We start from the raw sequence: 25206 nt of genomic DNA, 5'->3' as shown, positions 1-25206 counted from the left end.
ATTGTAAAAATAATAACATGTGTGTTTGTATGTATAAATAAATTCCTGTACAGAATTATGCGAATTGTAATTTGCTCCATATGCATTTGTATAATAAATATATCATGAGTGGTATGGCATTGAGGGGTTTGCAGGGTTGCTAAGAATTGAGGAGTTGGACAGTTCTGGGGACAAAGGTTAAACTTCCCCTCTGGGTTTTGCAGGCAGGGCAGTGGAGTCCGTGACCTGAGGGAAGCCCTTCAAAGGCCGAGTGTGAGATGTGGGACTGGTCTGTAAGGATCTTTTTGGATGATTTTAATATTTGAGTGTTATGGAGGCGGGAGAGTCTAAGGGGTTGACAATTTGGGAGAAACAAGCACTCTTGTCATAGTCCCAAACTACAAGCTACCTCCCAGATGTCCTTATCGCTGTTTTGATGTCGAATCAGCAAACATTACGCCTCGGTCCACTGCAGACTCTGGAACGTGAAGGTGTAAAGGAACGGGTCTGTGTTTGCTCATAGAAGAGCAGGAGGGAAGAGATGTATCTGTTCTCGGACGGATTGGAATGACCGGCGGAGGATAAGTGACTGGTTTTTCAAGAGCACTCACAGAATAAACTCGGACATGAAGGAATTACACCTTCGCGGGCTTACGGGATGAGAGCGGTACAGAGGCGGGGGCAATCGATGAAACTAATTTGGCTGTATTTATTGAGACAGAGGTGAGTCATTCTGTTAAAGCCCATCAACTAGGGTGGCAGAGGAATTCAGCAGAGGGTGAGGAAGCGAGGGCGTGGAGTGTGAAGAGGACCTTCTTCATTGTTCTCTGTAGTGCACATTCTTTGACGATGGCAAGCAGAGGGGAGATGTGGCATCCACCGTGAGGAGGTCACTGCTCAGATGTGGCTTGTTGGCTTGGCTGGGGTGGCCTGGTGGTGCTGCCGTAAGAATTTCCACCTCACAGCCAGAAGGTCCCTGGTTGGATTCTCTCATGAGGCCTTCCTGTGTGGAGTCACCATGTTCTTGCAATGTCTGCGTTGGGTTCCTTAGGGTTCTCCCAGTTTTTCCCGCAGTCCAAAAACATGTAGTAGGTTCACTGGAAGCGCTACATTGTCCAGATGTTCACTCATGTCTGCGGAGGTTCATAGTTGAATCTTGTTAAAATCTTCTGCCCTCGAAGACGTGTCCCCTCTCATCCCAAAGTCTTCTTCAGGTCCAGTGGACTGTGGATTTACATATGAATATGATGTGTGAATGTTTGTAAGTCTCTAGATGTATCCCTGCCGTCCCTCCAAGGGGAATCTGCCTTCCGTCCAGAAAGAAAGAGTAACATCCAGTTTAAGATAGAGCACACCACCAGCCAAATTCCACTTTGTGGTAGCCATGATGGATGAACCTTGAGCAGAAGGCTGCTCCTCAGGGAGCAGTTCCGGGTTCAATGTCTGGTGAAATGGGAAAAATACTTGCGTTAACTTTCACTCTGGGGCCGTCAAATTAGATGATTGCGGAGAATTGAGCCATTGACAGAATGAGGGTGGAAGCCGTCAATCACGTCCTGTCCTGGAACGGCAGCAGAGGTCTTATCAGCTCAGCTGGAAACACCTGCGTGGGTGGACCGCGACCGAGAGCGATGGCGGATTAATGGCTCCACGGAGAGTGTTTCCGAGAGTAATCTGATTTAACGTCGGGCGTACATTACATTTTAATGCCTTGGCATTGAGACAACAAAGGATCCAAATGAAATCCACTAGATGAAGGCCTTCAGAACATTAGTGGGTCGGGCTTCTCGGAGCTTTTGTGCTTTTCCGGCGTGCCCGCCAGGTACGCAGAGTCCTACTTTTCAGACAGAACTGTCAGTCAAAAAGCTCCGGGCTTTTTCCAGGACAGTCGTGGCGAACCCTCATGGGTCTCCTGCCTACTTGACCCTTGAAGTCCTCCTCATCCACTCTGACACCCTCTCATCTCGCTGACAGCCACACAGAGCTCCCACCGATGTGCCGCACCGCTTTCACGCGTTTTTAAATTCAACCCTATCCTTTTGACGCATGAAATATTCACCTTGATACGGGGCTGAGGAGCGCCGACCTCCTCGGGTTTGAAGCCGTGAAGGTGAACTAAGGTAACAGCCGCGAGGGATGGCGGCAGGGAGGACGTGACAACTTCAGATGTTTGGGATTTTCTGTGTTTTAACCCTCATTAGACCAAAGAGGTACGCTAGTGTGGGAGAGAGGGACAACTAGAAAGGCCAGTGAAGGCTAGAGGAAGAGTCAAAGGTCCGCTGATAAAACGGCACCAAAGGATTCACTGGTGCAGCGGTTGAAGATCAACGTATGCTTTGTCTGATGACACTTCCCACGTACAGCAGATCCGGACCACGCTCTTTAAGATCGCCTTAAGCGGGGGTGTCAAACTCGAGGGCCGTGGGCCGGATCAGGGCAACAAACAAATTTAATCAGGCTTGTAAAGCTAAAAGATACGAGGTTTCAGAGGTGAATTGAACAATAGGTATACTAACAGTAGTTAATATGTCATGATTTTACACGTCCGACCCACATGAGAATAGATTTTCCTCCATGTGGCCCCTGAGCTAAAAAGAGTTTGACACCCGTGGCCTACAGAAACCCACTTGGCAAGGAAACAGCCGTTGTGTTAGAGGCCTTCTGCCTCGACCAGCCAGGTGAAGAAAGAGAGAGAGAAAGACCAAGATGTTTGAAAGACAAGAGTGTGATGGATGTAGGGCCAGGCACTTATATTAGTACCGGGAGCGCTAATAGCTACATGCTGATAGCCGAAATGGTACAATAATAGCCATGGTGGATGCCTAATTAGATCAAGCCCCAGCAGGTACAGATTGAGGGCTGATGTGATGGCATCCAGGATATGACGTTTGATTTCTTTCTCTTTCCTCTTGCACAGGATTACATTTACTGGACGGACTTGGAAGAAGAGGCGATATACAGCGTCAACCGTCTGACAGGGCACGATGTGGTGAAGGTGGCGGAGCATCTCAACAACCCGCTGGACCTGGTGGTGTTCCACGAACAGAGGCAGCCCAAAGGTAGTCCTCGTTGGAGGGAGCGTAAGCCTGGCTGTGTCCCCTGAGCTGGGGTCTTTTTGTTATTTTGAAAAGAAGGAAATCCCTGGTCCTTGCTTTGGATTTTATTTCTACAGCGCCAAATCCCAACCCAGTTGTTTCATGACACTTACCATGTGGAGCAGGTCTGGACCACGCTCTTTAAAAGATTCACAGACACCCAACTCTCACCCAGTTACAGCTTCTTCTGATTAATAAATGAAGATTTTCATTCCAACGCAGAGCATGCCTCGAGCTCGACCCCAGATAGAGGACGCATTCATGGAATCCGGATGGAATTGTAACATTGAGCTTTTTGTATCTTTTCCTGTCACTCCGAGTGTTTTCTCTAAACATAGCCGGCATGAAGAGCTCATCTCTGGCTGATAAAGTGCAGCTCCACATAGTCAAATGTGGCTCGAGTGCCCCATTTGGCCGACCTCTTCAGGAGAGCTCTTTTTCTATCCTATCCTTTGTCGTGATATTTTGGTCTCCTACAGTTCCCGCTCCAGACCTCACTGGAGGAGGACGCAAGAATCGCTGGAGCCGGAACAGCTTAAAAACTGCAGTTTCTCCATCATTCTGCAATATCTTATCTCAGCTCCTCTGCTGTCTTTTTCCTTTCTCGCTCGTCTTCATCCCTCCTCCTCCAGAAACCCCCCACTGCCACCATGTCTATCTATTCTGCATTTCAAAGACATGCTTTTTACACGGTTTCCCAATCTGGAAAGCGATGGTGATTATTTATGCGGCTGTTCGTACGGCAAACTTGTTTTTTGCCGGAATGCTGTGCCGGCTTATTAACTTCCGTCGTCTGCGGTGAGCGATGTTGCTCGTCTCACCGACGGGAGACGCTTCCTCTCTTTCTCTGTAAGCGGAGAGGCGTCTCCGACCGTGACCTGACCCAGTTCTTTCCCGCATGACAAGAGCGGCAGCGTTATTTTGATCGTCAGAAATTGTGAATCTTCTACTGCAGTGTTCTGTATCAGGGCCTGAAGCGTTCGGGGGTTCGAAACACCTCGCAAGCGTACCGCTGATGGCCCGTGTTTGTGAAAGTGTGTCCGAAACTGGGTTTATCCACCAACAAGAAGTAACCAATGTAAAATTGTGAACACGTGGGGATTTACAGCAAAGCAACACTTGGACGAGCTGTTAACTGAACACGAGGTTTGGAAAAACGTTGCTGTTATTCCTAACCAGAACCTTTATTTTTCTCACCTCGGGACACAAAGCGGATGGCCAGTTCAAAAGTCATATAGAGATGTGCTAGATTGAGAAAAGATAAAGAAATGAGTACAAGTGGTGCAGTGGTTAGAGCTTCTGCCTCTTAGCCAGAAGTGAGACAGTGAATGGTTGGACATCCCCAAGCCCATTGAGAGCAGGGAAGGCCTCCAGCCCCTGCTATCCCAAGTGAAGTGCATGCAGTGCAGATAACATACATGAACGATTCTAGACAAAATGATTGTGCATGATTGTGATTTTCTTAAGACAAGAAGCAGAGCTGGAGGTCGCAGAGGTGAAGATGTTGAGGTTCTCTTTGGGAGCAACCAGGATGGATAGGATCGGGAATGAGTCCATCAGACTCCTTCTTGTTTGCAGTGGTGATGGAGAGACTGACAGATGAGGTTAGACGGGAATCTCCTTGGACCGTGATGTTTGCAGATGACGTTGTGATCTATAGTGAGAGTAGGGAAAAGGTGGAGGAACATCTCGAGAGGTGGAGGTATGCGCTGGAGAGGAGAGGAATGAAAGTCAGTCGCAGCGAGACGGAATAGATGTGTGTGAATGAGAAACAGGTTCAAGCAGGTTGGAATGGGTGTAGAACATTGTCAGGGGTACTTTGAGATAGACAACTCTCAGCCAGAATGAAAGGAAAGGTGGAGGAGACAGTGGTGAGATGCTCTACAAACAATGACAATGACCAAAAGAGAGGAGGCAGAGCTGGAGGTCGCAGAGATGGATCAGGAATGACTCCATCAGAGGAACAGCACATGTTAGATCTTTTTGAGAGAAGGTTGGATCATGGACAGAGGGGGGATAGTGAATACATTTTATATATACAGATGCTGGACTTGAAGGTCTACAGAAAGACCAAAGAGAAGATTTATGGACGTAGTGAGAGGATATGAAGTTAGTTGGTGTAAGAGTGGGAGGATCCAGAGAAAAGGGTTAGATGGAGAAGGTGGATTTGCTATGGAGACCCCTGATGGGAAAAGCCCAAAGGGAAAAGAAGAATTTGTCACAGGGGTGCAGGACATGTATGACCGAGACTGTGATGACTTAGACGGTTTGGACACGAACACTCCTCTGTTCATGTCCATGATGCTCACGTTATCTGTTACCATTTCCAGGGCTCCTCCATGATTTCTCTGACCTTATTTCACCAAAGCTTCCAGAGCTTCCAACCATGGTGAAGATTACTGGAGGTGGAGCTGCTAGGCAGGAGGTCTAGAGGAAGACCAAATAGAAGATGTATTGATGTAGTGGGAGAGGGTATGAAGTTCATTGGTGTGAGAGGAGGATACAGAAAATGGGGTTAGATGGAAAAGGTGGATAGACCCCTGAGGGGAAGTGCCGAAAGGTGAAGTAGAAGAAGGTCTCCAAAGCAGAAGCTGTACTAGGACCCGGTTGGAGGCTGTTGACTCTGACACCCTCTCTGCCCGGCCTCCTCAACAGTCGATCATCTTCCCTTAACACTTTGGTCTCTCATTTCTTGTGAACCCCCAGCGTTCACCACCCCAACTCTGACGTGCTCATTCAATGAATCGCTCCAAAGTTAGAAGAAGAAATCCCCCCTCCCCCATTTCTTTACAGTGCATCACCTCTGATACAGTGGAGCAAAGGAATCTGTCCGATTTATTGTCATATTTGATGTATTTGCGAGTTCAAGTGCAAAAACACAATTTCTGCTGCAACCCTTTAACCTGTTTTTTATTTCTCCGTTCATCCCCGAAGCCCCTGACACCTGTAACATGGGGAGCCTCCCTAACGGAGGCTGCGAGTACCTCTGCTTGAAGGCCCCCCAGATCACGGATCACTCTCCAAAGTACACCTGCGCTTGCCCTGATGGCATGGAGCTGGGGCCCGACATGAGACGCTGCGCTGTGGGTAAGTCCGCGGCGCACTCCCACCGATAAATCAACCTGCCCTGGGACATAATAACTGAGGTGAAAGCCGTGTACTTCATATGACCGTGGTGCGTGATGAAGAGCCGGACCATACTGGTATGGACCTGGTCAGCGGGGGCACTTCTGTGATGCCTTACGCCAAAGCAGTTATGATTTCTCTACACAGTCATACCTTGACTGACTTTAACACTCAGGTCCTTCCATGACTGAGTTCACATCTCAGTTTGCTTGTATGTCAAATTAAATTTCCCCATTGAAATGACCAGATGCCTGGTTTTGTTACGTGGTTTTAAATAAGAATAATTTATAAATCACAAAAAAAGGATTAAAAAAAAACTTTTGTTGCTCTAGCCTTAACTTACTGGCTCCATTCTTAATGTTACAATACTATGCCAAGTGTCACTCTGCTTAACTTTATGTCTAAACGGTATTTATGGACAGGGCGAAGCCGCTCCTCTTTGTAAGACCATCAAACCGTCCACGAACGCCTCTTCCGGCTCCTCGTCCATCCAGGTTCCCGCCGTCCACTGTGCCAAATCCCTGTAAACCTCGCAGATGATGCTTACCGTCACCGTATCTCGCCGACAACAACTTCCATGACTTCCATGATTCTCTCTGGGCTAGCTAGTGGCTGCGGCGTGTCCCATGGTCCTTAAACGCCTCTTCACAGACAGCGGCGTCCACGAGGGGGTCAAATGCTCCTAAGATCTTTGGTCAAATTGCGTTTTTCTTGGAAAACTCCCGAGTCGATGTTCTCGTAGGTCAAGGTTTTCTGTGTCTGAGTACTCCAGCCACAGCTCAGAGATTCAAAACCTATCTTGAGAAATGTAAAAAGCCACCAAATGGACCCTGTTTCCCAGGAAACACCTCCAAAGATCAGGGCTTGGTCACATTCGCAGCTGTGAATATTTTAATCCGCATCAAATTTTAAAATGCACGCCCCATCCTCTGTGCTCCACATAACCTCCAGGATGAGCTGACTTTCCTGCAAAGTGCTTTCAATCCACGAAACGGTTCGGTGCTCGCTCTCTAGCTTGGACCAGATATTCTCGTTGAGGTAGTAAATTTGATTCTGTACTTTCTGAAGGCCCGGCCGGCGCTGCGCCCTCTGACCTGTTCCATGCAGTGGACCTTGAATATCTAGAAGGTGAAGCGTTGATGCTGAAGATTTAGAAGCCAGCTGGCAGCCCGGGAAAATGACACTCACGCTATTCGCTATCCCCCGTTTGCAGGTCTCTTCCGTGATTTCGCTGTCCTTATTTCACCAGAAGATGAAACCCCTTTCCTTTTCAGTCAAGAATAGGCCGGCTCTGCCTGCTGTGTGCAGAGGTAAGAGAAGGGAGGCCATGATGAAAGTAGGCCACTGTGCGCAGAAACCCCCCTGAGAAAAGGCAAGAGGGAGAATCCGACCACTGTCTTACAGCAATAAGGGTAAACCTGTTCAGTTGTACTTAAAAACGCTCAGGATAATGAATGAAAGTGAAGTATTAGGTTACTGACTGGTGGGCAGCTTTCTGCCTCGACCAGTTGTGGGACAATACCAGTCGCGCTAACAGTTACGTGCTAGTAGCTGAAATTTGAGCTTAAATGGAATTGGAGCTGCCAGGCAGGAGGTCAAGGGGAAGACCGAAGAGAAGATTTATAGTTATGTTATATAAAGGTCGATTCGCTGTGGTGACCACTGAAGAGAAAAGCCCAAAGGAAAAGAAGAAGCTGAAATTTTAGCTTCAAAACTTATAAGATAGGATAAACGTTGTTGATCCCAATGGAGGAAATTCTTTTGTCACAACAGTGCAAAAGACTATATCTATACATAGATATATATCTATATGTAGATTTATATAGATATAGAATAGCAGAGAACAACAACATCATCAAGGATAAGAATGAACAACAGAATGGGGGAAAAAAAAGACGAGGTGAAAACTAGACAACCAAAACTAACCAACAACCTAATCAGTGATGATAGCATTGATTAAAATAAAGAAAACAGAAATAAGCAGGATGCCAATGGGTCGAGACCAACAAGGATAAACTAGACAACAGAGTTGGGGCATGGCTTTAGGTAGTGAGGTGTGGTAGAACAGATGCACCTCCGGATGGTCAGAGTTGTGTGCCTTCCAGACTGCTGTTGTACAAAAAAGAAATAATGATGGAGGACGCCTTGGTAGATCAAGCCACGCCCTCTGGGGAGCCGCCCAATAGGGGAATAATCTCATTACTAACATGCACGGATGAAGAGACACCAGTGAGGTAATAATGGTCTACCCCTTTACAAAGTGAGCCTATGGCAGCATGGCTCGGGGCTAGGCTAACGCTAACTATACGCTTTCTCTTAAAGTTTGAAGACGGCTGAGAAGAAGAGCTCGCTGACTGAACGCCCCTTGTTGTAGAAATGCTAATTCTTTCTCTTTTCTTTGCGGGACGCAGTTCGAGCCAGAACCACTACTACCACCACCACCACCACTACCACCACTGCCGCCCCGACCACCACCTCCTCCACCGCGAGCCCCACCACGACCACCTCAACGAGCACCACGAGCCCGTCCCCCACCACAAGTTCACCCCAGACGACCACGAGCACCTCCGCCGCTGCTTCCGCCATCCTCAGACCCACCGGCAGGCATCCAACCACCACGCCCCCCAGGAGCACGTCCAGCGAGCAGCCCGGGATCCCCGCTGCGACGACCGCCGTCGTCGCCGACCGTCCGACATCCCCGTCCACGCACACGCCCCTGCTGGGTCCGGTCGCCCCCAACAGCATTCAGAGGGAGAACAACGGCAACCTCTCCCACAGAGGTAAGGCCCAATGTGCGGGGGAACGTGTTATTTCGTGTATTTTAGCACCACCCGCCATTATCACCGCGGGGAACCGGGTGAAAACCGCCCTTGAAATCATCCGCCTTTTCTCTTTTCTCATCTCCGACCATCTGTCCGTCTGGTGTGCACACACTCGTCGGCGTATCTCCCTGGTGAGCGGAGTGTGTAACAGAGCTGTCAGAGTTAACAAATGGCGGTCCTCGCCGTCCAGCTCTCGCCGCTCAGCCTCGCTTTCTGACAGCCTCTGTGTTTTTCCGTCCGCCGCTCGCCTTTCGCTTACTGGCAGCCGTTCTCTGATTTGGCCTTTACCGCCGCGACAGGGAAACTCCAGGTTTTTTTTGTCCCAGACAGAAACGTTGATGGCGGAGCTGAACGGTAGTAGATGTCCCGCGAAGACACGGTCGGACTTGAAGCGTCCTCTGGAGACGAGGAGGAGGGAGGATTGCAACACGAGCGGCAAACCGCTGCGCTGCAAACCACGTGCAATCTGTCTCCTCATAAATCACTCCATTCTACTTTCTAATTACATTTCTTTTCTTGTTCTTGCTTGGTTGAAATGCTAAGAAACAAGCTTCTGGTTCTGCATTTTGTGAGAAATTGGTTTGGTTTTGTTTTTTCCCATCACGAGGGAATTGAGAGTAATTTCTTTCAAGATGATGAGATGTTTTCTGTTTTCTGCTCCGCTAGTTTAGAAGTTGTTAATCGCATTGCATGTTCCTTGTTGAGTTTGGGATGTTTACTTGACACCACATACTGTTTGAGCAAAACACCAAGAAAGCGAGTTTGGAAAAGAGATTATCCAGATATGGGCGGCGCGCTGGCGCAACAGTTCGTGCCGCCGCCCCACAGCCAGAAGGTCCCTGGTTGGATTCCCTCGCCGAACTTCATCATTAGCTTGTCTTGCTGCTAACTGGATGGTTTGGAGCGGGATTAGCATCTCAGCATCGACCAAACTTGATGGGTCAGGACTTGATGTTGGACAAGAAGTTGTACCATCCAGTGAGGTAGGTGGTGTAGTGGCCAGAAGGTCCTTGGTTGGATTCCCAGTGGAGGGCCCACCTGTGTGGCATCTTCATGTTCTCTCTGTGTCTGTGTGGGGTTCCTTAGGGTTCTCCGGGTTCCTCACACCGTCCAAACACATGCAGGAGGTTCACTGGAGACCCTACAATGTAGGGTCTCCTCTCCATTGTAGGTGTTTCTGGACCCAAACTGCAGGACAAGCGGTTTGGATACTGAATGAATGAATTGTCTCTCGACTTCCCTTTAAATGAATTGTTAAACATTGGACGTACAAACAGAAAAGACTCGTGCAGCTCTCACCGTGTCAGCGGCTGCCCCTCCTCCGGCCAGGACCGGGCCTCAAGACTCAGCCTATTAATACAACAAGAAATATGGAGTCAGTGTTTTGGAAATGGTTCGCAAAGGGATTTGACGACCAGACTTGACCCCAGAGGGGGGCTGAGCCAGACTTGACAATGGAAATATCAGACAAGATGGCAGCCTCAGTGGAACCATCAACAATCCCTGAAACAGCACGGAAAGATTTATTGGAGTCAGAGAGTTTTTATTATTTTGTGTAACTCACAGTGTTGAGATCATCGGCGTGCAATCTGCCGAAGGCTTCCAGCTCCCGCTGCTGAGCTCATATTCAATTAATCTGATTAGTTGTGACAATCCGGATGTATCCAGATTAGCATTTGATCTGCCACCTCCAAATCTGACGCACATGAAGGGAGATGGCAGCCTGTTGAAACGTTCCTGTAGACATGAAAGAAGTCTAATCTGTTTTTTTGAGAATCTCTTATTCATTTCTTTTTTGACTCTGAGTTTTCATTGCAAGATCTTCATCATGGCAACTGGACTTGGTTTCCTCGGAGACGTTCGTCCTCTCATCCCAGAGGTTCCTCAGTTTCAGCACGCTGTGCAGAGTTTCTGGTCCACTGGTGGAAATTGGTTTCCTCTTACAAGCGCTTTCAACACCTAGAGGTTTCAAAGAGATGGATCTGACATTCATCCATTCACACAAACTGCGGCAGCAACCCGATTCAACAACTCCCAAATCAACATAACGCTCCCTTTGAGCTAAGACCAACTCCAGCAGGTGTACAGCGGACCCTCACTACTTACAGTTTGGCTTTCACGCCCTCGCTACTTCACTGATTTTTTTTTTTTTTTTTTTTTTTTTTGTTTTTTGTAATTTGGTTCTCGAAATATATCAATCTTTAGCATTTTTTTGCAGGTTTTGAAAAAAAAAAAGTGATTAAATAGCCATATTCTAGCCTAAGAAGAAAATGACTGTAAAAAATCTAGTAAACTTAAACTAACGTTCATTTTATAAAATAAATAAAATACAAGATCTCCTTTGCTAGACAAAGATACCCAGCATCGTCAACTCTTGCACCTACCTTTGGACCCACGCGAGATCTCGTACGGAATAACACTGGCAAAGTAGATCCGTACTTTGGTGCTATTGGCTGATTGAGCATGTTGTTCCATTCCTTATGTTGATTGGCTCATGGAGCAAAACAGCTGATCTCTTTGTAGGTTGTGCCCAGCATAAAATGTCACGGTCCACTTTGCTGCCATTCACGTAAGCATGAATACTTTCCACTTTGTGCTATTTGTGAAAGTGTGTTTAATTTTTTGTGATACCCCACGCTCTACATTGCCTACGATACTTTACAATTATCCAAGTGTTTAGACTATCGTATAAGAGTGTGAGAAGCATAATAAAGTTGATGGTGAGTTGATAACAGTTTGCGGGAGGTTGGTAAAGGGTTGCGTGAGGTTCATTGAGGGTTAACATATATGGTAAATATCATCAAAATTATTACATCTCTACTTTGCGGAAATTCTCTTCTCGCGGGAGGTCTTTGAACGTAACTCCCACAAAAAGCGAGGGTCCACAGTATGCCAGAAGAAGAGGGACATCTTCAAGGGATATCCAAGTCCAATTGCCTCCATAAGATGATTGACCAGGATCGGAAGTGCTAAGAAGCTTCACAGAAATTCCAATACTCAAGATTCATGAAGCACAAATCCAAGAAGCTCCAAAAATACATCATCACCACAGTTTGTAACATGGAGATGGAGAAAAGTGACAGATAGCAAGCACTGATAACATTCTGCATTTTAAAAAAAGCTTTTGGTTTTTGCCCAAAAACCCCAGGCTACTTGTTGGATGGACCAAAACAGAGAAAACAAAAGAGTCTGAAAGGTAGCTGTGCTGTTTTACACTGGAGGGGAAACGGCGTTAAGAGGAGTAAGACAGATCTAGATGTAAATGAGGTGAGAGGAAGTGATTCTCTCGGTCTGGAGGACCACCTTGTCTCATCGTGCCCCTTGTAGGCCATCTCTGGGCTTTCCCGAATTACCAAGAAGCGAAATCCTGTTTCCTTTCGTCAGCCTCGCCTGTCAGCCTCTTCGCCACACCACACGGGCTCCAGACGAGAGACGGAGCGACCGCAGAGGGGGGGAAACGGGGGCGCGAAACAAGCCGTGCCTCCGAAACCCCGCAGGCCATGTGTTGTAATTTTCAACTTGGTGCGCGCTGACAAGTCAAGCGCTCGGCTCGCGCTGTGCTGTGACCGCCGCAGAAGAGGGAGGTGAGGGCGGGTGTGAACGGTATACGCCGTCCTCCAAACTCTTGCCGTTGGTAATTATTTATCAGCCTGTGAGACGTTTGTTTCTGGAGTTCTTGCTAAATTGGGGAACTTGACAAGCGTGCTGGTGTACAAAGAGCTCCGTTAAGGAGGTCGAACTTTAGCAGCGGAGTCATCACGGTGCCAGAAACGTCACCCAAATAAAACAACTTTTTGTCCTCAGAGTGAGCCTTAACCATCTGCCATCTCTGCGGAGGTTCTCAGTCATCCGGGTCACGGTGAATTCTTGTCAAAATCCTCTTGTGCTGGCAACTGGACTTGAATTTCTTCACATGAAGACGTTTCAGCTCTCATCCATGAGGCTTCTTCAGCTCTAATGAACTACGGGCAGTTTCCAAATATAGCTGCCAGGGTTTTGGGCATGTCTAAGTCATGGTGGCTTGTTGTGTAAATGGAAGGGTTGATCTGCACAAGCTAGGTGCACAGGAGTGAATGCGCCTCACAGTTTGCAGTTTGGGCAAAAGAATTTCATCTTCAAAGAGAAAAGAGAAAATTGTTGTTTTTTTTTTTAGTCCAAAACCCCCGGCAGCAATAACAGCTTCTATGAAACTGATTTCCTTCATCCTCTTTTGTTTCTATTCAGCCACAGTTTCCCCGCACTCTCATTCGCTCCGCCACCCCCTTTTATAACTGCAGCTTTAATAAGATTTGGCTAATCTGTCTCTCTGAGCCACGGGATCTGTCGGACGTCGCTCCCGGTCAGCTCGGTGGACGCGGGTCTAAAGTGAGGCGTCGCCTGCTTCGTCCCTTTCCCCACGTCCACCTGTTGGGAGCATCTTTATTGACTTTACCCCGCGTCACAGCCGATGTCTGGATTTTAATGTCACATCTGTCATCTTCTCAGCGAAGGCCCTCTACGGCGGCGAGGAGGACATCAGTATGCAGGGCTCGATCGCCATCTCTGCCGTTAATCTGCCCCGCCGGACTTCATTACAGCTGTCTGATCGCACTCGGCTAATGCCTGTCCTACTGCTAATTGGAAGGTTTGGAGCGGGATGAGCATCGGAGCTCCGACCAAACTTGTTGGGTCAGGATTTGAAAGGGAAGGAGAATGACGAAGACATGGACGTCAACCATCCAGGGGGGACGTTGGTGTAGTGGTCAGAAGGTCCCTGCTTGGATTCCCACAGGAGGCCTTCCCGTGTGGAGTCTCCATGTTCTCCCCGAATCTCTGTGGGGTTCCTCGTGGTTCTCCGGGTTCCTCCCACAGTCCAAACACATCCAGGAGGTTCGATAGAGACCCCACATTGTCCAGATGTGTGGATGAGAGAATGAATGGTTGGGTGTCTTCTTGTTTTTCCCCCTGGACCTTTCCAGGCTGAAAACCTTCAGATAGGAGAGTGGTAGCTAAGCTATCACCTCTGAGCAACACTTCCACCCCATGCAGAACATCATGACGGCACTGAGCAGCTCCCTCATCCCAAGCAGTGATTCCGCAGGTCCTTCCTGCCAGCTGCTGTTCAACTGCTTAACAGCCAGCTCTGCTCTCAATAGACTTCTCTTTCATTCATTCATTCATTCCGCCTCCCAGACATCTACTCGCTCAGACACCATAGGTTGTCACTACTGCACAGCCACCACCACAAGTATTGCTGCTAGTCTCAATTTTTGAACATGTCTATACTGTCTATACCAGGGGGGTGTCAAAGGTACGGCCCGTGGGCCAGTACAGGCCCACCAGGAGGTCCGATGTGGCCCATGGAATAAATCTACAATTTGAAAAAAATACATAAAAATCATGAACTACTTTTTGAAAATAAAAATGCAGTTCCTATATTGTCTGCTATGAGTGCACTGTTTTAGTCAGTGTTAGCAACATGGAACAACATTATGTGACTCAGAACTTACAGCAGATGGCAGCAATGCAGCTTCCAGGTTTATGAATAGCGTTTTTTACTTATTGTTACAAATGTACCTAAGAAGACAGAACTGAGGCATAATATAGTTTAGATTGTCATCACTTTTCTTAATGGATTTCTGGTTGTTTTAAAGTAACAGTTCATTACATTACACTAAAACAATGGAAAAACTTGGACTTGGACCCTTGAGATCAAATTCAGCCCCCGGACCAAAATGAGTTTGACACCCCTGATCTGTACTGTTTATGTATTGTCACATTGTCTTACTGACCTATTTATATATATTGTTAGCGCTTTGAATTGCTTATTCTTAGTTTCTTCTCTTGCACTTTCCACTTCTGCTGTATGTGGTTGAAATTTCTCCGCTGTGGGACGAGTGAAGGAATATTCTATCCTAACAGGCTGCTGCACAGCTCTGACTGCAGGGTAAGTGGTAAAGATAATGAATGAATGAATGAAAGAATCCATACTTTACATTGCAAATCTTCCTGCATTGAGAAGGACAGATAAATGCCAGAACCTGGTTCTCCCTCTGGGCCAAGTGACTGATGATTTCTCGCTAAACCCAGGTGTCTTATGACTTTCATGAGTATTGAGAGTCCCCCCGTTGGATTGCTTTGGTCTGCTATTAAAAAGCATCTCGCTGCATTAAAGTTATTCCAGCTTGCTTAATCATCATGACGTTTTTTGTTTTTTTTTTATATAAAGACGCTCTCCCTCCAAGGTGAGCAGAGACGGATTCTCTGCCCTTATGTTATGCAAATATGTTTCTCGCATGTCGCCTGCGGGCTCAGGCAAACTCCACCTGAAAGTGACGGCTTTGACTGAGTTTTATTTTTTGCTTACTTTTATTTCCCCTCTCCGTTATCATCCCTCTCCCCAGCCGCCAGTGATCACTACCTCATCGGGAACAACATCACGGTGGCTGTTCTGGGTATCGTCATCCCCATTGGTGAGCTCTCCTCACTTCCTACTTTTGCTGTCTTTGCTTTTTTTTTCTTTTGCCTGCCTGCTTCTCCCTCCTTGCTTCATGTGAGTGTGTGTGACCGGTTTCTACCTGATAACACGTTGACAAGCGTGTTCGTTTTAACATAAGAGGCGGCTGAAGTTAAATCGAAGTTGAAGAGCAGTCATGTAAAACAGGTGAAGCACAGTGGTCCCTTAAGATATGAATTGAATACCTTCCAGAAATGTGTTCGTATGCTGATTTTTTGCAGTTGTTAAATGAATTTTGCCCATTTTGTTTGTAGATGATATTGTGATCTGTCGTGAGAGCAGGGAACAGGTTGAGGAACATCTAGACAGGTGGAGGTATGCGCTGGAGCAGATTGGAATGAATGGAGGAAAGTGTCTGGGGTATGAAGAGATAGAAGAACATCAGCCAGAATGAAAGGAAAGGTAGACAAGACAGTGGTGACACCAGCGATGCTGTATGGCCCAGAAACAATTACAATGACAAAAAGACAGATGGCAGAACTAGAGGCTGCAGAGATGAAGATGCTGAGGTTCTCTTTGGGATGTGACCAGGATGGACAGGATCAGAAATGAGTTAATCAGAGGGACGGCATATGTTAGATGTTTTGGAGAAAAGATCAGAGAAGCCAGACTGAGATGGTTGGGTCATGGACAGAGGAGGGATAATGAAGATATTGGTAAATAAGATGCTGGAATTGAAGGTCTAGAAGAAGACCAAAGAGAAAATTTATCGATGTAGTGAGAGAGGATATGAAATGAGCTGAGAATAGGGTTAGATGGAGAAGCTTAATTCTCTGTGGAGACCCCTGAAGGGAAAAGCCCAAAGGAAAAGAAGAATTTGGCGCAGGGGTGCAGGACATGTATGACCGAGACAAAGCGATGACTGAGATGGTTTGGACATGAACACTCCTCTGTTCATGTCCAAACCATGGTGAAGATCTGGGCAGAAGGTTGCTGACGGTGCAGCTGCCAGGTAGGAGGTCTAGAGGAAGACCAAAGAGAAGATTGATGGAAGTAGTGAGGGAGGGTGTGAAGGTAGTTGGTGAGAGAGAGGAGGATCCAGAGAATGGGGTAAGATGGAGGAGGTGGATTCACTTTGGAGACCCCTGAAGGGAAAAGCCCAGAGGAGGAATTTCCCCCGTTTAAAACAACAAATTAATTCGTTCCAACCAGGGATTATATTCACGTGTGATACATACACCGCGTTTGTCCTTTGCAATTATTTGGTACTTAATTTCCCCAGAAGCATCATCTTTCTGGGTTCATCACTTGCTTTCTAAGGGCACATGATGATTATTAAAAAAATACACAAAACAAGCACTGAGATATAAAAAGATGCCACACTAGATATGCGTACTGCATGAACTACCAAGACCAAGTGACCGAGGGATGCTGCAAGCCGCGAGGCGTTCTTCAAGGTGAGAGAGGCAAGAGCGGCAGGTAGCGCCAATTCCAAAGATGCGTCATCGTCATGAATTTAGATTTTCTCGCTCTCGTATTTGAATCGTGAACTTTTTTTTTTCTATTTTAAGGATAACGTTTGCTTGAATCGGTTTCGTAACTTGAAAAGTTTGTATGTAAAGTGATTCATTTCTAAAGAGGCCACTGTGCTATAAGATTGAAATGAAAGTAAATATGCACAAACATGGTATCAGGTCACATTATTAGTACAGAGGGACATTGACTTCCCAGCGCATCAACTGAGGAGATTTTCCAGGTTCCAGTTTAAAGACAGTGGGACGCAAAAATGAGAAAAAAACACCAGCGAGGTGCTCATGTCGTGGATTTTGGTGCCACTCGGTCTATAAATGGAGTTTAAATATAAAGTGTAGCAAAGTTACATTCAGCATAGCATTGTAGCATTAAGGGTGGAGCCAGTAAGTTGAGTTAAAGATAAAGAACAAACACCCGCAAACTCCTCGGTCCATTGATCCGCGGCCACTGGCATTTTCAACCCATATTTATGGATTATTATTATTATTATCTATGCAATATTTGTTCTTCATAAATTAACTTGTTTTTACTTAAAAACACGTAAAAAAAATCAGGGTCTGGAATCGATTAATAGTGTTTCAATTCGTTTGATTCGTGGAATTTTGATTTGATAAACAAGCGTAGTTTCCAGATCAGGGTATGACCGTACTACTAACAGCACCTCAGCTGCAGTTTTCACCCACAGACACATATTCATCTAGACCAGGGGTGTCAAACAAACGGCCCGCGGGCCGGTACCGACGCGCCAGGGGGTCCAATCTGGCCCCTAGAATAAATCTACAATTTGAAATTTTTGAAACTAAAAATGCAGTTCCTATCTTATCTACTGGGGGGGGGCACTTTTTTAGACTGTGTTAGCAACATGGCACAACTATATGACTCAGAACTTACAGCAGATGGCAGCAATGCCGAGACTGTAAATTGCATTTTTACTTATTGTTAGAAATGTACCTGCTTTTCCTTTGGACCCGACACCCTCATCAGCAAGATGTCGTTGTTGGAGCAAAGTGGACATTGCTCCAAGAAAAACGGACCACTTCGTATTTGTTTATTTAAGTTAATAAGAAACCTGTATGCTTGGTGTGGATCCAGCAAGTTTCGGTGCCACGATGAGTCAAAATCCAACAAAATGCACGGAGAACTGAGAAAACAGAAGTGAGGCAGCGTGTTGTTGTAATTTCACTCACTTTTCTTAATGGATCGCAGCTTGTTTTGAAGGGACATTTCATTACATGGAAAGATTTTTATCATTTACCTGTTCTCCTTAACACAAAAAAAAAAAGGAAACATTTTGACTTAGTGGTACTTCTAGGTCACTAAGCAGGTAATTTTACTGGTCCAGTCCCCTTGATATGAAATGAGGCCGTGTGTGGCCCAAAATGAGTTTGACACCCCTGATCTAGACATCAAATTGACAGGAAGTTTGTCAGCGTTTCCACCTGCGTGTTCAAACCCAACCTACATGACGTGCACGCTCAAAGCCTCCGTTTTATTTGAAATCCGAAGGCACGCGTCGATAAGAAAATTCAAATTTGTTAAATCCCCTAAAACAGAGCTGCGCAGCAGGACTCTGGAAACACATGATAGTGAGGCGATCGTAGGTATTATCCCGCAATGGCCTCCTGCCCTCAGGCTAGAAAAAGCCATTACAGCGTCCGGTGAGCTCATCAGTCAGGCCGCCGTAACGCGCACATTATGTCATTATCGTTTCGATTCCGGCAAATGGGAGAACCCGATTGAAGTTCTGTCGGAGCAGCTGTTACGACATTAGCGCGGGGCAGCTCCCGACGGGCTCAGCAGTAACTTTTTATTTTTGCTGGGATGCATTGGAGACGTCGGAAAGCCTCACACACACACACACACACACACACACACACATTCAGACATACGTCCTTAAATTATAAGGTGCATACAAGGCTTGCCCCCCCTTTCCCCTTCTCTAGAAGTTTATCTATCCCATTAACTCCTGTTTAAAATGAAAATCTAATTTTATGGAAATACCCGGCGCTTTCATGTGGGAGCCGAGCGGCAAAAGAGGAAAAATCCGCTGATTGTGCGAATGACCTTATAGGATCAGCCGACGTCGCTAATTGAGATCCCTTTCATCCCCCAATATTGAATAGTTTGATAAGTTATGGCGCGCCCTTTTTTTTTCTCTCCTCTCCCCTTCTGACAATTGAAACATCAGCTCATTATAACACCCCCCCCCCCCCCCCCCCCCCCCCCCGAGATTATTAACCCTTTCACGCCGAGCCAGCAAATCCCTTCAGTCTGCATCTTTTTTGGCAGCTTTGGCCCATTAATTATTGTCAGAGGTCTGCGCGGGCCGGATTTTTGCGCCCCGACCGCTTCTGCGCTCAGATCCGCTAATGCGCCACGCCCACCCACGTCTCCTCCAGGGGACGCAGCCCGGCTGCGGTAATCAGCGTTTAGCCGAAGCCGGGGCATTTACGCCGCTCCTTAATTGGGGCGAAATTCTCTAAATGAGACAGAAAAGAGGATGTGAGAGCCTAAATGTGAGCATTTAGGGGAAGAACAAAGGAGGATATGGGGTTTCCCATTCGGTCGCACAGGGGCCATGAGCGCAACACAAGGGCGATTAGACACACAGATCAATGGATGTCAAACACACGCTTTTTAATTGATCCTCATGGATGCGCCGCCTCTCCGCGCCATATGTGCGCTGGAGGTCCTGCAACCTTGGCTGTCACGCCCATATGGGGGAGAGATGGCGTTAATGGCAAGTCCTCCAGATCGACCAAAACCCCCAAAATGTCGGAAATGGTGAGATTCGTCCGGTCCGCCAGGAGCTCCGGTGCCATGACGTGCACGGCTGCTGCAAACCACAGCATTTGTAGTTGTGTGTGTTTTTAAGATCTGGCCTGTGTGTGAACGTGACAGCTGTGTTTATGTGCTATGAGGGTTCATTGTTATCGGCGCAGGTCGTCTTCCAGATGTTTAGATGAACCAATTGAGAATTGGAAGACCATCTAGTCATCACTGTCTCGGTCATACGTGTCTTGCATCCCTGTGACCAATTCTTCTTTTCCTTTGGGCTTTTCCCTTCCTGGGTCTTCACAGCAAATCCACCTTCTCCATCTAACCTTTTTATTTCTATCCTCCTCTCTCACACCAACTAACTTCATGTCCTCTTTCACTGCATCCATAAGTCTTCTCTTTGGAGTTCCTCTAGACTTCCTGCCTGGCAGCTCCTCCTCCCAACATATTCACCATCCCTCCTCTGTCCATGTCCAAACCATCTCAGTGTGACATCTACCATGTGTTGTCCCTCTGATGGACCCCTTCCCAATCCTCCATCCTCCTCACTCCCAAAGAGGAACCTCCACGTCTACATCTCTTCTACTTCCATTCTGCTTCCTGTCTCCTCTTCCTTAGTGTCACTCTGCATCTCTGGTCTCACCACTGTCTTGTACACAATCAAAAATATACTTTTGTCTATTCTCATCAGGGTTTCCCTCCCCTGTTATATTGAAGCCTGCCAAAACACAATTGGTCACTGGTTTGATCCTCTTACCTTGTCAACAAAAGGCCGGAAACAGTGAGCCCTCATTATATGGATTAAAGTGTGTGAGACATGTTTTGCGCCGCTCCGTGTCCCCTGGGCTGTGTTAACGCTCCCGCCGTGTGTTGTTGTTGTGTGTGTGTTAAACACATGCAGTCCCTATCCTTGCCACAGTGGTCATTGGGCTGCTCTGCACCGGTGGATACCTGGTGTGGCGCAACTGGCGGCGCAAGAACACCAAGAGCATGAACTTCGACAACCCCGTGTACCGTAAGACCACGGAGGACGACGACGACGAGATCCACATCGGGCGCCACAGCGAGTCCATCGGCCACGTCTACCCAGCAGTGAGTGGCAGCCACAGTCAGCCGTTCATCCCGCTCCCTTTGGCGGGCGGCATCACGGACAGCAACTCTCACTGGTACTCGGGGGCGCCGATGCTCTCTAGTGGCAAGTGAGAGGAGGGGCGCCGACGGGAAGAAGATGTCTGGGATTCGGGGTGGATGCATAGCCCGATAGTTTTACATGTCTGCCTGGTGACTTTACCCCCACGTCCATTTTGCAGCCTTTGCTGAAACCCTTCCGGCCGAGCATACATGTCAGCCCCTCACCGCCACGCCATTCCATCGGGTACATACATCTCCAATCAGCTGCCATCCCATCAATTTGTAAGTCGCGTCAGTCCCCCCCACCCCCCACCCCACCCTCAGTTCTCGAGCCGCTGCAGAAGAGATGTGGCGTTGATGTTTCGGATTCTCAACACGGGAGGCTAGCATAGCACGATGATATCAAGAGGTCGCAGGTGCTTCTAATCTGACAGGGTGGAAAAGCCCCTGTAATGACGGGCGCTCGGTCCACGGAAAAGCTCGCCGTTGGGAGAAGCTCAGGCTCTGACAATTAAACACCCTTGTATGAAGTTCATGTTTTCATGGCACTGTAAATCAGACGGGGAGCGTTCCTTAGAGCCCATCGGCGTCTCAAACCACATTCATCTCCTCTCGTAGCTCCAGATTTCTCAGAACCTCCGTGTCTCCTGAGCTGCAGGCTGCCTGGCTGACCGCCAGTCCATCCGCACGCCTGATTTTGTCCTCCCGCTCCCTTCTCTCAGAATTAGCATTAGCATTAGCATTTTGGGGAAGGGGGGGCAAACCCCGATCTAGTAGGGGGTTTGCACTCAAACCCCGCTTTAGATGCGAGCGGAGCAGAGGTCTTCACCAGGATGTATCAGGACCTTAATTAAGTCCATTTATTATGGTCTGTTTTTGTTGTTATTTTGAGGAGCAGGCGAAGAACAGCCGTGAAGGAGCGGAGGAGGAGTTGGGAGGGGTCTACTGCTTTGATCAGTTGGCATGGTAACACAGATTTCTTTGTGTCGCTCCGGAGAGGCAAAGAACTCTGGGTATCATTGGCATGATTACAGGCTTCACACACACACACACACACACACACACACATTAAACAGGTGCACAACTGAGTCATATTAAGATTCAAGGTCGAACGAACCCCCTCGGGGAGTGGCTGCAGAGGGGGAACCGCGCTACATTTTTATTTTCTGCTTCCACGTGCTTTTTTTTTTCCTCTTTCCCCCGTCTTCTCGACGTGGGGCCAAACATATGGAGAAGGAGGGCTTCGGAGGGAAAGAGGAGGAGGAGGGAAAGGGATGGGGAAGGAGCAGAAACATGTATGCTTTATGAACCTGACATTTTTATTTCCTCGTGGTGCCGTTTTTGTTTTCCTGTCAACTCTCTTGCCCCCCCCCCTCCTTCGTACGATTATTATAACCCTCTTTTTATCTACTGTTTGCAGCGAGTGGCTCTCAGTCTGGAGGATGATGGCTACCCCTGAGGGGACGGGGGCACACCCTGCCCCCTCCCGACCGACCCATACCCAATTCAATCCCGCCCCCCCTTCCTCTACAGATAGGCCTCCACAGCGCGGAAGAGAAAGAGAACTTCTCTTTCATGCACATCTTGAAACCCCCCATAACCCCACTGAAGTAACACTACTACCACTACTAGAACCTCCTTCAGCTCCTTCTTGTGCTACCAGGCTCCTCTTTCCTCCTTGTCTGCAGCGGTGGGTGTGTGTGAAAAGCTGCTTCATGCTTTTTTCGCTTTCTCTCCAAACTAACCTGGTTGGGTTGGCGGTTGCACGCTGCGAACTGGACGCCGGGCATCCTCCATCACTCCCCGCCTCGCGAGATCTTATTTATTTCGCGGTAGTCTGCGTCTCGTTTGGATCCAAGCAGATTGATCAAAGTGGCTAAAAGTTCTCCCGCATCTGGAGGTAGAACCGAGGCAGAGTGTCCATCGGCGAAGGAGCTAAATATAGCCGACGACGAGCCGAGGGAGGAAAGGGATGGGGTTATCTGGATGTTTGGAGGTGAAGGGAGGGTTTGCTGGGATGCTGTGCCACCAGAGGGTAGTGCCTCAAGGCAGGGAGACAGAAAACGGCAAAGGATTATGGGTAATCTTCTCTCCCGCTAGCAGATTAATGCGCGCTGTCCATAATGAACTTGAGATTGTTTCTTTATTTGCAGTCCGTGTGCACGCCCGCGTATTATTGGCTTTTTCTCCCTTTGTTTGTTTGTGTCCCCGCCGCCATTTATATTGGAGATAACAGCCGTCCCCGCGCCCCCCGAGGGAGGGTCCGGGAGAAACCCAATTTCTGGAGAGCGGTACGTGTTACCAACACGCCGCCCTGTGACTCTTCGGTATATTTAAGAAAAAAAAATGGTGCTCAGAGGTCACAGGAGAAGGGAGAAGATGATTTCTTTGGTTGGCAGTGACAGTTCAGCTGTATCACGAGAGAGGATACTCCCATAGTGCAACAAAACAAAAAAATGAATAATGGAAATACAATATTAAATCTTTTGCATATTTCCCAGGAAGTGAGCGAATTTGCAAAATGCGCTGCAAACTTTCAGATCGTTCAAGTTGAAGCAGTTGCTCGTCGACACGAAATGCTCCGGAGGAATCACTCACTCTGGCTGACTTTTGAGGATTTTTCTAAAAGGTTTTAGTTACTTGTCTGCAGAAACCTCAGCGATAATGTCAAATGCAGTTTCTATGCGGACGATGTCATGATGTGCACCTCTATCAATCGGTGGGATCTGAATATTGTGATATTTAGTTTTTATTCTCCGTGCCAACCACTCCTCATCGCACAACACTACGAGCATAAACACAAGTGTGCTACAGATGTGAGGTGCACTTTTAGCTTTGACTACTATCCCTGAATTAACCGCGGAGTAGAATAGAACTTTATGAATCCTGGTGGAAATTCTTTTGCCGGACTGATCCAACATTACCATTCCATTCACTTGCAACCTGTCATGTTTTCTTCTTGCCGAAAGGTGGAGTTGTATAGTTTGATGGCCACTAGTAAGAAATACCTTCTGTGGCATTCTTTGGTGCTCCTCGGTGGTCTTAGTCTACAGTTGAAGCTGCTCTGGTAGGACCACCTCAGGCCAGCATGCAAGGGGCAAGGGGTGTTGTCCCTGATACCAAGCAGCTTCTTCAGCATCCTCCTCTCAGACACCTCCACCAACGAGTCCAGTTCAACTCGCAGCCTTCCCGATGGGCTTATTTAGTCTGTTAGCGGGGGCTACCTAGCACACCACAGCATAGAAGGTGACGCTGGACACATTCGTGTGATCAAACATCTGCAGCTTGGCTCTCCAGACAATGAAAGACCTGAGTCTCCTGAGAAAGACCAAGTGGCTCTGACCTTTCTTGTATACGCCATCTGTGTTTTAAGTCCAGTCTAGGTAACGTCTATACGGACACCCAGGTACTTGTACTCGTCTACAATGTCCACATCTTTCTCAGTGATGGAGATGGGGTTCAGACCGGTCCTCCATTTCCTTAAGTCCACTACCAACTCTTTCAAGAATTGAGATGTTGTTAAAAGAGACAGCGGGCCGAGGACAGCAGCCTCGACTGTGAGGCTGCAGAAGGAAAGAGCAAGCGCTTGCTTCTCTGCCTGGAGGATGAATGGTGGCTTCATTCATTTGGCAGACTTCCCCCATCCCTCCCCCCTAATCTGCTCCCGGGAAGATGTTACTCCCCGCTCGGTTTACGATTCATAGTTGGCGATTTGTAAATACCGTTTGCCGAGTGGCTTGACAGACAGGTAAATTGCAGCGCTCGCGCTCCCTTACTGTCGATCTTAGAAGAGACCAAGCGGAAGCGGTAGACGGGGATGATCGTGACGACGCCGATCATGGGCTTTAGCGGACGGACGCCTGCGGTTGTTGAAAAGCAGATTGGCAAAGGCTTCAGCTGCCTAGAAAATAAGAAGTAGGGTACTTACAAGATAGAATATACGACAAGGAGGTACAAGAATAATGAATTGACGGGGCGTGATTTTCAGAATTCGAGAGGCAACTAAAGGAAACTGTATTTCAATGCGATAAACACCTAGCTCCTTCCCAGCCGGGCGTAGCGACAAGCTCTCAAAGTAGCGTTGAAAGACTCAACCTGTTTGCAGCCTCCTGCAGACAGATCTGCAGTATTGAGAAAACCCAAAATGGGGATTCTGCTGTTGTATTTCGGTAATTATGTTTTTACTGGTTGGTCGGCACCACGGTTTATCGACGCTCTGTCTGGACACCCGCCGATTGTTGTTCCGTAATTACGAGGATCACTTCGGGAGCTAATCGGCACTCTAGTTTTACAACCGCAAACCCCC

General features: G+C 47.6%; 1 protein-coding gene across 3 annotated transcripts in view; it reads left to right on the top strand.

Annotated features, from left to right (window-relative positions):
• Positions 1-23357, top strand: part of lrp8 (low density lipoprotein receptor-related protein 8, apolipoprotein e receptor) — a 195939-nt gene extending 172582 nt beyond the window's left edge. The window contains exons 14-19 of one of the 3 annotated variants that reach the window (XM_086162051.1): positions 2897-3038; positions 6009-6161; positions 8612-8980; positions 15406-15474; positions 20671-20861; positions 22321-23357. In XM_086162051.1, coding sequence (XP_086018177.1) covers positions 2897-3038; positions 6009-6161; positions 8612-8980; positions 15406-15474; positions 20671-20861; positions 22321-22359 — 963 coding nt within the window. In that variant the 3' untranslated portion in view covers positions 22360-23357. Of the gene's footprint in view, positions 1-2896; positions 3039-6008; positions 6162-8611; positions 8981-15405; positions 15475-20670; positions 21210-22320 lie in introns of those variants that run through there. The other 2 variants (XM_086162053.1, XM_086162050.1) reach the window with 2 other exon arrangements.
• Positions 23358-25206: the final 1849 nt, after the last annotated feature.

This window comes from Fistularia commersonii, chromosome 16 (genome assembly GCF_037954325.1).
Source record: "Fistularia commersonii isolate RoL2024-O1a breed Wild chromosome 16, RoL_Fcom_v1.0, whole genome shotgun sequence".
Lineage (NCBI taxonomy): Eukaryota > Metazoa > Chordata > Actinopteri > Syngnathiformes > Fistulariidae > Fistularia > Fistularia commersonii.
The sequence above is the reverse complement of the archived record's forward strand: the minus strand, read 5'-3'. Positions and strand labels throughout refer to the sequence as shown.